The sequence below is a fragment of the Myotis brandtii genome, unplaced genomic scaffold (assembly GCF_000412655.1).
Source record: "Myotis brandtii unplaced genomic scaffold, ASM41265v1 scaffold32, whole genome shotgun sequence".
NCBI lineage: Eukaryota > Metazoa > Chordata > Mammalia > Chiroptera > Vespertilionidae > Myotis > Myotis brandtii.
The window spans coordinates 14,069,709-14,084,394 of NW_005362269.1; the positions used below are offsets into that span (position 1 = coordinate 14,069,709).

The 14,686-nt window shown below is 49.6% G+C and overlaps 1 protein-coding gene across 9 annotated transcripts in view; it reads left to right on the plus strand.

Moving 5' to 3' along the window:
- The window catches only part of TENM2 (teneurin transmembrane protein 2), a 1,214,660-nt gene that overhangs the window by 1,111,970 nt on the left and 88,004 nt on the right, over nucleotides 1-14,686 (plus strand). For all 9 annotated transcript variants that reach the window (XM_005870581.2, XM_005870582.2, XM_005870583.2 and 6 more), the window contains one exon: nucleotides 4,099-4,245. In XM_005870581.2, the coding sequence (XP_005870643.1) occupies nucleotides 4,099-4,245 (147 nt within the window). The remainder of the gene's footprint in view (nucleotides 1-4,098; nucleotides 4,246-14,686) is intronic.

Consider the following 14,686-nt stretch of genomic DNA (forward strand, 5'->3'; position numbering starts at 1 on the left):
TTAGTTCAGTGGTTAGAGCATCAGACCACAGGCTGAAGGGTCATGGGTTCAATTCCTGTCAGGTGCATGTACCTCAGTTGCAACTCTAATTTTTGTAAGGCAAAAAGCCTGCCTATGGTAACTGTGCCAACGAATTTTCATTCCTAGTGGTTGGAATTTTGTGTGTAGAAAGTGTTGGAAACTGTTCCATTTCCACTCTGCCAAAGGCATTGGAAGTGTGACAGAATGAGCCCAAGATATCACTGATGCCCTTGAAAGTTCTCCCTGGAAGGTAGACTTTGACTTTGAGAAGGAGGGCACGCTATCTCCTCAGGACTCTCAGGAGAGTCTATAGGTAAGGGCCAGGCTGAAATAATCTAGCACTACTGACTGCTTTCCATTCATTCAGGTGCCCACTATGTGTGTGATATGAGGCCAGGCCCTGGGATCCAACAGCAAACAAGGAAGTCTTGGGCCTCAGGTAGCTTCAGGTCTAGGGCAGGGCTTCTCAGCCTCAGCACTATTGGCATCTGGGGCTGGATCAGTCTTTGTTATGGAAACTCACCTGTGCATTGTAGGATGCTGAGCAGTGGCATCCTCCCCAGATGTGATCATTAAAAATGTCTCCAGCCTTAGCTGGTTTGGCTCAGTGGATAGAGTGTTGGCCTGTGGACCAAAGGGTCCTGGGTTTGATTCCAGTCAAGGGCACATACCTTGGTTGCAGGCTCCTCGCGCCCTGGCCCTGGTCGGAGGCAACCAATCAATGTTTCCCTCACATCGATGTTTCTCTCTCTCTTTCCCTCTCTCTTCCACTCTCCCTAAAAATCAATGGAAAAATATCCTTGGGTGAGGATTAACAACAGCAACAACAACAAAAAATGTCTCCAGACATTACCAAATGCCCCCGGAGGGAACAATGGGGGACACAGTTGCCTCAGTGGAAAATTATTGATTGAGGCTCATGAGAGATGAAGTCTCCAGACAGCCAGCTCTCTAGCTGCACAAAGAACTAAACACCTGTGCCCTGAAGCATTCTGCATCATGGTCTTGGAGATGGGCACTCAGGGAGTCAGCAATGCTAGCCTGAAAACCAGAAGTCTCCTACAGGAGCCCTCCTGGATGCCAAGTAGGAGCCCATAGGCCCAGTCCAACTCCAGTGACAGGATCTTCCCCAGGGAAAAGCCAGCATCCGATAACCCATTTGCCCTCCAGACTAATTGCTCCCTACATTTGTTTTCCCTTAAGCAGAAGCTGGCTTTGCACTTTAAAGACACAATGCATCGCAGCATCCTCAGAAGGCCACCAGCAGAATGAACTTGTGCTGGGGGTAGCTTGGGGTTGCCTAGCAACGCCACGCACCTACCAAGGCTGCTTTCTTCCTCTTCAAGCTAAAAGCAAAGTCCTGTCCATTAATTCCCAGCTGCCCCGAAACTTCTCAGAGATTTGCCAGCTTCCTACTGTTCGTGTTTTCATCTTCCTCATATGATGTGGAGAAAACCTGCTACTGTGGTCTGTTTATCTCACTTCAGTTGGTCGGGAAGGAGAAAAAAAAATGAAGAGAGAAAGAGAAGGGAGGGGAGCCTCATTCAATCTAGGAGCATACGTATTTTGAGTGCATATCTCTGACTGGCACGCTAGTGTTCTTTGCAAATTTAAATTGTATGTAGTGGACATGGGTTTCCTACAAAATAAGGCTTTTCTTGAGACTTTGGGCATGATTTTAGTCAAACATGAGACCTCAAAGTAGCTGAATAGCAAAGCCCATATAATAGATGGCACGCTGAGCAAATGTAGGTGGGTCTCTCATTTAGTGTCCTCTCTGAGATCCGCTCCCCAAAACTCGACTGGTGGAAATTGTACAGCTGGAGGTGGCTGGCGGTGGCTGGAGGTTGGAGGTATTCTCTTTTCCTGGAGGACCTGGGAAATGTCCCTGGGGCTTTTCCTCCGGAGTTCCCTTTTGCTCCTGCAGAAACGTCTGTGTCATTTCTCTGAAAGTGGGGGTGGCTTCCCCTCCCGGCACTGTCAGGGAGTGTGTCCCGGGTGTTCCAGGCTGGACCACGGTCACTTCCTCGGTAAGGAAGGAATGGACATGTGAATCTGGGCTTTGCGAGGGCCATGCAAACACGGTGCTTCGTGTGCACGCTGGATCCGGTGCAGGTTGTGCAGCAAAAAGAAAGCAGGTTCCCCAGGACCTTCTTTCTCTTCTCAAGACGCTGCAGCCGCCTTAGAGACTTGCCCACACGGAGCTTCTCCTCTGGCTTACCCTGCTCTCTCAGTCCTGACCCAGGCTACAGGGGAAAGGGTGGGAGAGAAGCAGCACTGAGGAGTAAAACTTCTTAGAGAAGTAAATTTCAACTCAATTTCAGACCCTCCAGGCCTTTCCTCTTAGGAGGAGTCCTTTAAATTCCCACCGCTGCCACATGTCCTCTTTCGGTTTCCTGGCATTCTCATGTAGAGTACTGGAGAGGAGAGAGAAACAATCCCAGGGGGAGGCCTCTGGAATGCTTCAGATTCAGAAGATTTGGGCCAGAAAGGCTTCAAATCAATTACCTCCATCATTTCAAAGCTCTTGATCCCTCTGCCATGACTCAATCCACCCTACACTTCATGTGGTTTAAAAAGAGATTAAAAGAGCTCTAGCTGATTTGGTTCCATGGATAGAGCATCGGCCCAAGGACTAAAGGGTCCTGGGTTGGATTCTGGTCAAGGACACGTACCTCATGTGCGAGGCAACCAATCGATGTGTCTCTCTTGCCTCTCTCTCTCTCTCTCCCTCTCACTCTCTCCATAAAAATCAATGGAAAAATATTGCCAGGTAAGGATTAACAAAAAGAGAGATCAGGAGAGGGCGGCGGGGAATGGCGATAGAGATGTCAGCAGATGGAGAGATAGAATTAGAGAGACAGAGAGATGCAGGAAAGTTAACTTTCTAGGGACAGTGAAATTAATGGTCATTTGGGATATATAAATGAAATAAGAAAACGAACCTAGATTACGACTGTAAATTTACTAGGAGTCACTGCATTGTACACTTAAAGCAGGTACATTTTATGGTATGGAAATTATGCCTCAATAAAGCTGCTAAAAGAAAGAAAATTTTTTTAAAAAAAGAAAACTTATCTGGGAATTCTTGCCAGCAAGTGGGTTTTGCGAGTGTGGCCACATCCTACCGATTCTGTGCGTCTCTCCGAATCTTATAAAGGGCGACAGGGCCATGAGGGAGACGTCCCTTCTCGCTATCGCGCCCCCGCCCTTCTTCTTTCTTCGTTTAGGCTCTGCGTGCGGAGGCTCAGGTCAGGACAGTGTAGCTGCCCTTGGTCTGGGTGCTGGAGCGATTAGGGAATTAGGTAGGCTGCTGATTTCACACATCCCCCCTGTCCCCTCCAAAAAAAAAAGAAAAGAAAACCACAAAATAAGCATTACTTGCACCCCACTGCCTCCCCAGGGCACATGTCCATTCCTCCCTCGTCACCTTCTCCTTCCGCAGCCCTCAGGTCCTGCAGTGTTTTTAAGTCAGGCCATAAGTAGGTTGAGTGATAAGCAGCCAACATTTTAAAGTGCCCCTGGAAACTAAATATTACAAAACAGTGCAGATAGCCCAGCAGAACCATCCAGTTCTTAGCCATCAGAAACCCATGATAATCACATATAAGTTTATCTTTAAAATTCTGAAAGACAGGGGGCACTTTGGCTCCTTCCTGGGTTGATAGGGAATTTTCTCTCTTCTGTAGAAGACACGTCTAAAAAAAGAAAGAAAGAAAAATACATGTTTTTTTGAGGTAGCATCTGTCCTGAGCCAGTGGCTGGAAATAACAGCCTCATTAGTCCTATCGTAAGCTCAGAGCTAGTTTAGTTTTCTGGACTGCTCCCCACTTTGGGAAGGTTGCCTCAGTCCCCTACACACAGGTCAGTGTCATGGGAGCTCCCCTGCATCTGGGACCCCACTTTGTCTTGCACCTGCATGCATTGCCTGCTTCCCCGACTCCCAGACAGACACAGCCCCACTCTGAGACTGGCCCAGCGGCTGCCTGTGACCTTGCTCCCCCTTTGCATGGCTCCCCTGCTGCCCCAGCGCGGCCTCACGTCCCTCTTTCTCATCCTCTCCGTTTCTCCAACCAGATGGCTGCCCCGATCTGTGCAACGGCAATGGGAGATGCACATTGGGTCAGAACAGCTGGCAGTGTGTCTGCCAGACCGGCTGGAGAGGGCCCGGATGCAACGTTGCCATGGAAACCTCCTGTGCTGATAACAAGGATAATGAGGGAGGTGAGCAAGCGTCTTCTAATTCTCAGCCCCTCAAGAACAGAGCATGGCATCTATATGGTCGTCACGAGTCATTTTTCCTGAAAGATCTCCCCTATACTATTGTCAGATGTTGTCGTGACATTTCCTTTGAAGCAAACGCAGTGTCCTCGGGCCAACGGGGGCTCCTGGAGACTTGGGCTGCAGGCGCCAGGGTTTGATGCGGCTTTGGATTCTCAAGTACATGTCGCACAGAAAGGTGGCTGGGCCCTGGCTCTGTCTTTGAGTAACCCGTCCTGCCAGACCCTTCAGGCCTGGGAGTTACAAATACATCTCTGCTGCTGAAAATTAAATGAGCCTCCCGCTGTGCTGAGCTGTCTAAGCGATGCATCCCTTCATGCAGCCCTAAGGGATGTTATTTCACAGATGAGGAAACCGAGGTCTAGAGAGCAGTTATGTATCTGTCTAAAGATAATTCAGACACAGCCCGGCCGGCGTGGCTCAGTGGTTGAGTGTTGACCTATGAACCAGGAGGTCACGGTTCGATTCCCAGTCAAGGCACATGCTTGGGTTGCAGGCTCGATCCCCAGTATGGGGCATGCAGGAGGCAGCCAATCAATGATTCTCATCATTGGTGTTTCTATTTCTCTCTTCCTCTCCGTTCCTCTCTCTGAAATCAATAATAGATAGATAGATGGATGGATAGATAGATAGATAGATAGATAGATAGATAGATAGATAGATAACTCAGTCACTAATAGTAAAATTGGGGCCAAACCCAGCTCGGACTTCAGAGTCCACCTTCTAACCAGTGGTTGATAAACGACAGCCTGCTTTTGTACAGGTCTAAAAGCTGAAAATAGTTTTTACATTTTTAATAGTTGAGGGGGGGAAATCTAAAGAATAAAATTTCATGACAAGTGAAGACTATGCGGAAATTACATCTCAGTGTCCATATATAAAGTTTTATTGGAACATAGCCATGCCTATCCAGTTATGTCTAGGCCATAGCTACTTTCACCCCAGAGGTCAGCACTGAGTAACCACATGGCTGACAAAACCTGAGCTATTTTTCTCTTGGGTGTTATTTTACTGGAAAAGTTCGCCAACCCCTGTTTTAACCTCTGAGCTGAATTTTCCTATAATTCCTGATGGAGTGAGTGCTAAGATTCTGGGAGCAAATGGGGTTGTGGTAGAATATGGGCCACCTGAATTCCTGAGAATAGCATGCCATGTTCCGTGAACATAAGTACAGGTGTGGGATCCACCAAAATTGTTTCAGGTGTAAGAGGACCCATGCATCAATTATTGGATTTAACAAAGGTGTGTATGTCCTGCTCTGTGCAGATCACTGCGTTCTGGGGTGTCAGCCCCTGCCCAGGGGGTCAGCTCCAGGGGTGTCCAGAGTGAGGCACTGTCCCTCAGGGGGATGGCTGAGAGTGTGAGACACTCCATCTTTATAGTCCTCATCCTCTTACTAGACATGGTGCGTTTCCACAATCTGTTATTGCAGTTGCACATGTATGTAACTTGTACATAAACAAATGTAACTACACAGTAGGAGTCCACCAATCAGAAAAGGGCTTATAGGCCTGGCGCAGCTCACAGAGCCCCATTCATTCATTTCCCTTCCTAAAACAGAGCCAAAACAGAAGGCACTTACATTCATTTTTGAGTGAGGTGAGACATAAGTACACAATGCGTGTGTGTTTTTTCAAGGGTGAGAGTCCACATCACACTGCTTTTCCTGTAGGGTTCCCTGTTTTTGCTCCCGGTCCCTGGCGGTTTCACGGAGCCTAGCGGTTGCTAACAGACCAGCTCCTTCCTCTTCCGGAAAGAAGCTGCTCTGAGCTAGAAGCTAGAATCCGCACATGTCGGAGGGGACTCAGCCTCCCGAGGAAGCCTTGCGCAGCCCCATCCCTCCCAGCCAGCCCTACCCCTGATCCAGGCTCCCACCAGGAGAAAACCGAAATCCCCAAGCGTAGAGAGGTTGGAGGCATGGTAGGCGCTTCCAGACTCCCCAGCGGGCACAGGTCAGGGTCCCTCCCAGGCGGTGGGCAGAGGCAGAGCGGCAGGCCACAAAAGCCAATGAGGCGGTGATTATGCTAAAGACAATCACGGCCTTGTTGTGGGAACCTCCCAAGGAAGTCATTAACCACCAAGAAAAAAAAAAAAAGAACAGGCTCTGCACAGTGTTTATAAAAAGAAACTCCCCGCTAATTCAGAGTTGCTCGTGTCAGGTGAGACGCAGACACCGATTCTCTCTCACCTGGCAGAAGCAATTCACAATTAACTGAGTTCTTTTTTGGGAGGAGATTCCTCTGTGCAGAGTATCCTTTTTATGGCTAATTACTTCCCGGGGAGGTGTGCTAAGCACTTCGCTGTTTATTGGTAAATATTAAAGTTACTCCTCATCTACTCCAGATCCAATCCTGCAGCACGCTAATTAAGTCACTTGTTTGTGTTTTTTTCCGGGTGGGGGTGGGAGTTCTGCCCCAGGCTCTGTCCTGCTTGGGGAGTTCTCAGAAGGGGCTTTCCTCGGGTTTTTAAACGTGCTGGTGGGTCAGAGCAGGCACCCTGCGAATGCCGCACCCACTTCCTCCCCACAGCTGCAAGGAACACATTTCCTACACACCTCATGATGGGGGAGATAGCAGAGCGCTCTTCCAAAGTGAGTTGGAAAAGACCAATCATTTTCCCATCTAGGAGCACTTTTCGTTTTAAAAAATATATATCTCAGTTTAATGTGCTAGATAGCGATACAAATACGAATATGGAGATTGAAGCCCTGAACAGCCTTTTTCACCTGGGTTCCTCCATGAGAGAGTGAAGCCCCTAGTACAGTGGGGCCTTGACTTACGAGTGTCCCAACTAACAAGTTTTTCGAGATATGAGCCGTCTCTCGGCTGATTTTTTGCTTTGAGTTGCGAGCTAAAATTCGGGTTACGAGCCAGCTTCAGATACCCCACCGCTAGTTGGCGCAGCGAACGTGAACGCCACAACATCAGCCCAGCATTCAATTCATTGTAATGGTGAACATTGATTTGACATATGAGTAATTTGAGTTACGAGCTCCGTCACGGAACGAATTAAACTCGTAAGTCAAGGCCCCACTGTAGTTCTGAAACTGGAACTTACAGCAAAACCACCCACAGGGCTTGTGTGGACACAGATTGGCAAGCCCCCACCCCCAGGGTTCCTCATTCTCTAGGCCTGGGGTGGGAGGCCAGAATTTGAATTCCTAGTAAATTTCCGGGGGATGCCCACGCAGGTTCTCTCTGAGAACCACTGTCCTAGGACGTCCATTATACGCCATGAACGAACTTCTCCCCATGCATCTAGAATGGTACTAGCGAAGTGCCTTCCTTGGACGACGTGAGAAAATGTTCAAATCTTTTCAGTAGCCTGAGGTGCTCAGAGGAGAAACCCTGTTACCTTGGAATAGCCCACAAAAGCAATGCATGCCGCTTCCCTACCTCCTGACTCCCATCACTTTCAACATCTCGCAACGCCCCAGCCATGTGACGGCTGACTTAACCTCAGGGAGCCCTGGCTGCTCCGGAAGGGCCAAGCTTTACCTGCTGTGGCCCCGAAGAAAGAAGTAGAAACGGTTCAGACACTCTGGCGAGCAGACCGCCTTTTTAACAGTGCGAAGTCTCCACGTGCACTGCTCACCCCAATTTAAAAAAAGAAGAGACTCCGAGAAATATTTTTGCTTACAAAAGACAAACACCAGCTCATTAAAGTCTGAGAAAGCACACAACATGTGCAGCAAGTGACAGGCGAATAATATTTAATTATCACCGCCAAGACGGAGGTGTGAGCTTCGGTTCCTCACCGCCAGGGGTAGGAGAGAGGGTGTGGATGTCCTCTAAAAGTGGGAGCCGGGAGGTGGGGAGGTGTTGTTAGACTGTCTTGCCTGGAGTGACAGTCCTTACTCCTTCCCTACACCCTTTCTCACCCCGAACTCAGTGTCAGGAGCCCCAGCCCTTTGTCTATGCAAAGCCCAACTCCTATCACTTTAAGCCAGCCTGGGGCAGAGGCTTGGGGTGGAGGGGGGAGGAGAAAGCCCTTCCTAAACTGAGCCTGTCCACAGGTCACCCTTGCATCAGGTACCTCCTTCCTACACTTGGGGCTGTGGTTGTTCCCCTCTGTTCTGCTTCAAGACAGCCCTGAAGTTAGACCTCTTCTTCCTTCTCCTGTCACTTCCTTGGTTTCAGATTCAGTGACACGAACATCATAGGGTTAAGAGCCTGGGGTCAGGAGGCAGTCTTTATGTCCTACTTTTGTAAGGCATTATACTCCTCAAAGCCTCAGTTTTCCTGTCTATAAAATGGGCTTCATGGTGCCTCCTCCGTTAGTGGGCAGGTGTGACATCTCCGCGAGAAAATGCATGCAATACATTTTACAAGTGCCTGGCTCAGAGGGTACCCTCACGTGTTGGCTGCTGCTAGCTTTCACCTCATTCGTATTAATGTTATTTTGTAGAACAAATGCTAAATCCACATAGATGGAGCTCAACCAACAGTGTTCCCACAGCACATAACCCCTGAGGTTCTAACTAGGGCTCATCACACTTTGGTGTTGCATAACCATGCTGGAGAGCTGATTTAAAATTTAGATTTCCAGGCCCTCGCCTTTCAGGTTCCTATTAATTAAGTCACATATGGGATCCAGGAATCCGCATTTTGACCAGGCACCCAGAGAATTCCTAGGTACGTGGTCTGCAGATCGTGTTTTGAAAAAAAAACTTGTTTAAACAATGGTTTCCCCATGGTTTGCTCACCCAGCCCAATATCACAGTACCTACGCCCCAAACATTCCCTACCCCTAGAATTCCCAGGACACAGGAATGATGTGAGAAAAGGGGAATTTTATTTCAAGAAGAAATGAGCAATTGAAAAAACTGTGAACATATTTTCATGTTTACTTCCTGAGTGAATAACTTTAGTATACTTTAAAAGTGCTCTGTATTCCTAGTTGGAGAGGTGACTGATGTTTGTTTCTGAATTTAAAAAGTGTCAAGTGTGAATCCATCCATTCGTCCATCCATCATTAGCCATTCATGGTTTAGCAAACATTTGTTGAATGTTTACTAAATGTTAGACTTTGGAAATACTAAGACAAATATGACACGTGTCCACAAAGAGCTCACATCCCTCTAAAAAGATAAGATGTATAAACATGTTATTATTATTATTTGAATCCTGTGTGTGAGGCGTGATGGGCGTGAAGCACCTTAGTGCAGTAGGAGTGCAGGGAATCAAGGGTTGTGGAGTGGGGTGTCAGCCGCAGGACAGGAGACAAGGCCCATCGCAGTAGTGAGCCCAGCGTCTTCAGCCTGCCTCCCTGGAGGGCCCTCTAAACCTCAGACCTGTGTGAACAGTAATCCGTGGTGAGGACCCTCTGCCCACCAGCAGCTTTCACATTTCTCTGCCTGAACTAAGGACTCAGAACAGTGTTTCCCAGCCCACCTCCATCTGTGGGGCCTGATTCCTTGTTCTCCCAAGGAAGCTGCCTTGGGTGAAGAGATGAGGATGCTGGCCTGCGCTCTGCGCACTCCAGCCAGGTCTAAATGAGGAGGAATAACACTGGCGTCTGTCCAAAGCACTTGGAACAGACAAAACCCTCCCCTTGCCCACTGCCTCCTCCCTCCCCTCCCCATCTCATAACCATCCAAATTGGTTTGACATGATTCAGGGATGCTATTCCGGCATTTATCTCAATTGTTAATTAATAACTCACCTTGTTGGTGCATTGAGCAGAGCCAAGCTCGGGACTTCAGGGACTCCGGAAGAGTTATGGTTCTCAAGTCCAAATAGTCTCGTTTCTTCGTCCAGCGAGAGATAAAGCTTGGTGGACCCATTGTAAATGCCTTGATTAATGTGTGCAAATCATGTTGATGGATTGGTTGGGAGGGGGACAGCTTAAAAGTGTAGCAGTGCTCTATTAATTGGGTTGGATTGAGGATTCCCCTTGCAGTCCAAAGACCTGTGGCAAATGTAGCTGGAGCCATAAACAGAGTCCCCGATTAGCTCCCCGAGAGGAAAGCAATATATCTAATGCTTCAGAAGAGAACTTGGCCTTGAGGCCACTGCCAGCTGGCCAGGCGCTGGTCTCTCTTCTTTGGGAGACAGCAGAACGAGCCCCACCTGAAATCCTAGTGGGCCACATGGTAACAGGGCGCTGAAAGTGTTCAGGATCTTTCCATTGAAGGTAGTTCTTCGACTTTCTGGGCGTATTTGAGTAGAGAGCCTTCTGTTTAGGAAACTAAGGACTGGAGTTCAGTTTTCTTTTATTCTATTGAGGTTAACCAAAAAATGATAGAATCCATGTTTTTGCATATAAAAACTCTCACCAGTAAGATTTTTGAGGGCTGGCATGGACCGAGCACTGTGCTGGGCTTAGTACCGACCTGGGTACTGGGAACAGGCAGCCATGGGTCTCTCTGCAGCGGCTCCACCCTCACCCTCTCCTCCTCCCCATGGCAGCCAGAGGGACAGATTTAAGTTGTAAATCAGATCATGCCCTCAAATCATTTCTCATGTAGATAGAGTCAAAATCAAATGTTTCCCCTTGGCCTAGAGGGCCTGTGATGAGCATCCTCTGCCTTTTCTCTCACGACCCCCACTCCCACCCCCACAGCAGCTCTGCTCACTCACTCTGGCCCGCCTCCCCCTTCTGCAGGTGCTAAGCTTATGCTACCATCAGAAATGCACTGACCTTGGCGTTCTGTGTGACTGGCTCCCTCTGGTCACTCTCAGTTCTCAGCTCAAACATAGGCTCCCTGAAGAGGCTGTCTTCACCTGTGAAGTCTCCCTCTGCCTCTCCCCGGTCTCAGCAATGTTACACTCCTAACTCAGTCCCTCTGTCTGTCTCGTATGTTGTCTGTGTCTTCACACTAGACGTCAGTCTGGGAGTCTATTTCATCTTGGGTTTTCCATCTCACAGATAAGGAATCAGAGGGTTAAGAAGGTAACATGCAAAGTAGGCCTTTCAGCCAACCACTAGGATGGACTGCATGTCCACACCAAAGCCAACTTCTCATTTCTCCTAAAATGAACAAAATTCAGGGGCTGTTTCTGAAGAAGGATCAAACCAGTTCCGCATCGGTGGTGTTGCCAAGAGGCCTCAGAGGAAGTCCCCTAGATGATAAGACTTTCCCATTGAAAATCACTTCCCAGTAAATCTATTTGGCCATGGAATTTGTTCATAAAAAAACAAAAAGTGTTTAAAGTTTATGAGTTTACCTAATGTAGCACCTTCAGTTTTTTTCTAATCAAGTCTTTAGTAGTTTAAATGGTTATTCAGTGTCTCTTAAGGGATTATATCATCCCCTGATTAGATAACAAATCAAATATTCATCATACAATTATGATTCAAATGCACAATCTATTAAAAAATGTTAATAATTTAAATCACTGTGGACTTATTTTAGGAAATTAAAGGATCAACACACAGGCTTAGCTGGTGGCCAAGAGGTAACATTTATACCATTAAGGCGCTTTGCCTTGGCTGGAGAAACTGCCTAGATTGTAACAGGTACCCTCTTGGTTTCTGTGACCAGCATTGAAATTAAGGTTCAAGGGCCCTGGGGCCATGGTTAGCCCTGTGGCTCCCACAATGCTCTCCTTCATTCTGATCAGCTGTTCTCAACCAGGGGCAGGTTTACTCTCTAGGGCAGCAGTCGCCAACCGGTGACCCGTGGACCACTGGTGGTCCGTGAGGTCCAAAAGGTTGGCGACCGCTGCTCTAGGGGACATTGGCAATGACTGGAGATATTTTATGAGTCACTAAAGGGAGGTCAGGAGAAGGTACTACTGGCAGCTAGCAGGTGGAGGCCCAAGAAGCTGCTAAATATTTGATATGCAGGGGGCAGCCCCCATAACAAAGAATGACCCAGCCCAAAGGTCAACCAGGCCAAGGTTGAGAAATCTGGAGTAGACATTAACATCATCCAAGAACACACGTGAGGGTCCGGATGGTCCCAGAACAGGAAGTGTCCTCTGACTTCATGTCAAAGGACATGAGGTCATGATGCATGGAGCACCTACAAGGGGCCAGGCCTGTGCTGCGACTCTACCCACATTGCTCAAATAAATCAGGACAAGAGCTCACAAGAGCCCTAAGAGCCTTCTTAGATCCTTTACATAGAAGCAGAAACCACGGTGCAGAGGTTTATCCAGATCCCTCCACTAAAACACAGCCACACCCAGACTCAGAACCCAGGTCCGGTGCCCCCTGGTGGGCCCTTCCCAGAGCCTGAGTGTCGAGCCCTGGATCAGGCAAGGCAGACCAGAGTGCTCAGCACCCTCGGGCCCCTCAGAAACGCGAAGTCTGCAGCATTCTGAAAAGCAGCATTAGCGTGAGCTTTTTCCCCGGTTTTGGGGAATGCGTTTTTGCCACAAAGTGCTTACACACCGGAATGCCCAGGGCTGGCAGGAGCAGTCGCTCTTGAAATCGCCAGGCATTCTCCACGGCACAGCAAGAGTGGCTGCCCGTGGCCCCTGCTTGTGTCTTTGACTTCCCATCTTCTCAGCCAAGAGTTCTGGGGGATTGGAGTGGGGCCAGCACTGTGTGGCCAAATGTGAATCCAAGAAAACCGCAAGGTATCCCCCAAAGCTCTGTGCCCTGTGTTTGCCTCTCTCCCCACTCACAACCAAGGCCGAACCTTTCCAAGGGCATCCCCTCCCTTTTCCAACCCTGGAGCTATGTCGGCATCAGTCTGCCCAGCCCGTTTTCTGGAGCCCAGTGACCACCACACTAAGGGACACTACCTCTTCCATTGATGGGGTCATGAGGTCCAGGATGTCAGATGCAGAAAGGACAAAAGATAGAGTCCCCAGCAGCTACCAAGCCCGAAAGGGAAAGAGACTTCTTCCAATAACAGAACAGGACAGGTCTGGGCTGGAGGCCTGGCTTCCTGGTTCTAAATTCAGTCCACTTTTCTCCATGCCACGCTGCCCCCAAAGGAACCAGTCACCTCCCTGGCATCACTGCTTTGATCTGAGGTCTGTCTCCAACCCAGCACCTAGATGAGGATGAGTTGGGGTGCCTGTCCTCCTGAGAGTGATGCCTTCTTTAAGGTGGCACCCTAGGTGAGCCTTACTCTCCTCACCCCAAACCAGCCACACTCCGAAATCATTTATTCATTCGGCAAGTACATGCCAGGCCTCTACTCTGCGTGAATGAATGAGAGTCAAATAGGGCCCGCAAAGAACCCGCGGACTGTTGGTGGTAAAACCAGCCGTATTCGTAGAGCCTGTGGAAGTAAGGCCAAGGGGCTAGGGCAGGCCAGGCCAGGGGCATCCAGGCTCCCGGCAGGTCAGGCTGCAGTTTTGAAAGCTACAGAGGAGTTAGATGAGGACAGAGGGCAGGGTTCTGTGGACAAAGAAAAGGGCAAAGGCACAGAGGCCAGACAGCAGTGGGTGTTTGGGGACCTCTGAGAAGTGGGTACCGCTAGGGCGTGTGGAATGTGCAGGAGGGTGCGGCAGGGGAAGCGGGTCTGGGCAGACAGGGCTGGTGCACCGTGCTGGGCAGGGTGCAGTGTACCCCAAGGATGTGCTTTGCCTTCCTCCATTAGCTTCCTGGGCTCTAGCATGGCAACCACCCCTCCTCCCTCAGCCAGACGGCTGGCATCTCTGCTTGAGTTGTTCCTAAACACACATGTGCACAGCAGGGAAGAAAGAGTGGCCTTTCTTTGTGTCTCCTCCATGGCACAAGCGTGGGCAGAGGAGACAGCCCAGCAGTGCAGGAAAGAGGCTTTGGAGTCTGGTTCATGTCCCAGCTCCTCTACCAATTAGCAGGTCTCGCTCTCTCCGAGCCTCAGTTTCACCCTCTGTAAATGGGGCTAATAGTAGGATGCCGTGAGGTGTAGGTGATGCAAAACACCGTGGTTCCCCTCAGTGAGAATCACAGAGTGCTGGGCCTGCTCCCGGCATTTCTAGCAAGTGCCCCAGGGATGCCCACAGTGGAGAACCGCTGACTCGCGCGGTGCATGCCACGTTGAGGGAACTCGAGTGCTGGCAGTGATTGCTCCAAGCGTGGCAGCTCTGGGCCGCCTGCTGGGGACAGACAGGCCAGAAGCTCCGTGCCCTGAGGCGGCGGCAGCTAGATTGGCGTGCGGACCCCGGGGACATCACCGGGCTCACTGAAGTCTCAGCTACAGAGATGTGGCTGTGGAGGGGGCTCAGGGCTCCAACCTCCTGGGTCCACCCTCCTCTTTCAAGAGCTTCAGGAACAAAGAGGTTGTAGGCTGGGAGAGGAGGGTGGCAGCTGGTCCTGGGCTCTTGTCCTCAGTGGCATCACTGCTTCTCCCGTTTCCACTCAGGACAATGGTCACCTTGGCCAGCAGCCGCTGCTATGCCCTTACCGCTGGGCTCCTCGGGCACTGGGGTCGGGCCGACTTGTGTAAATTCTGGCTCCGGTTCTTACAAAGAACCTAACGTGCCCAGGCCTCTGTTCC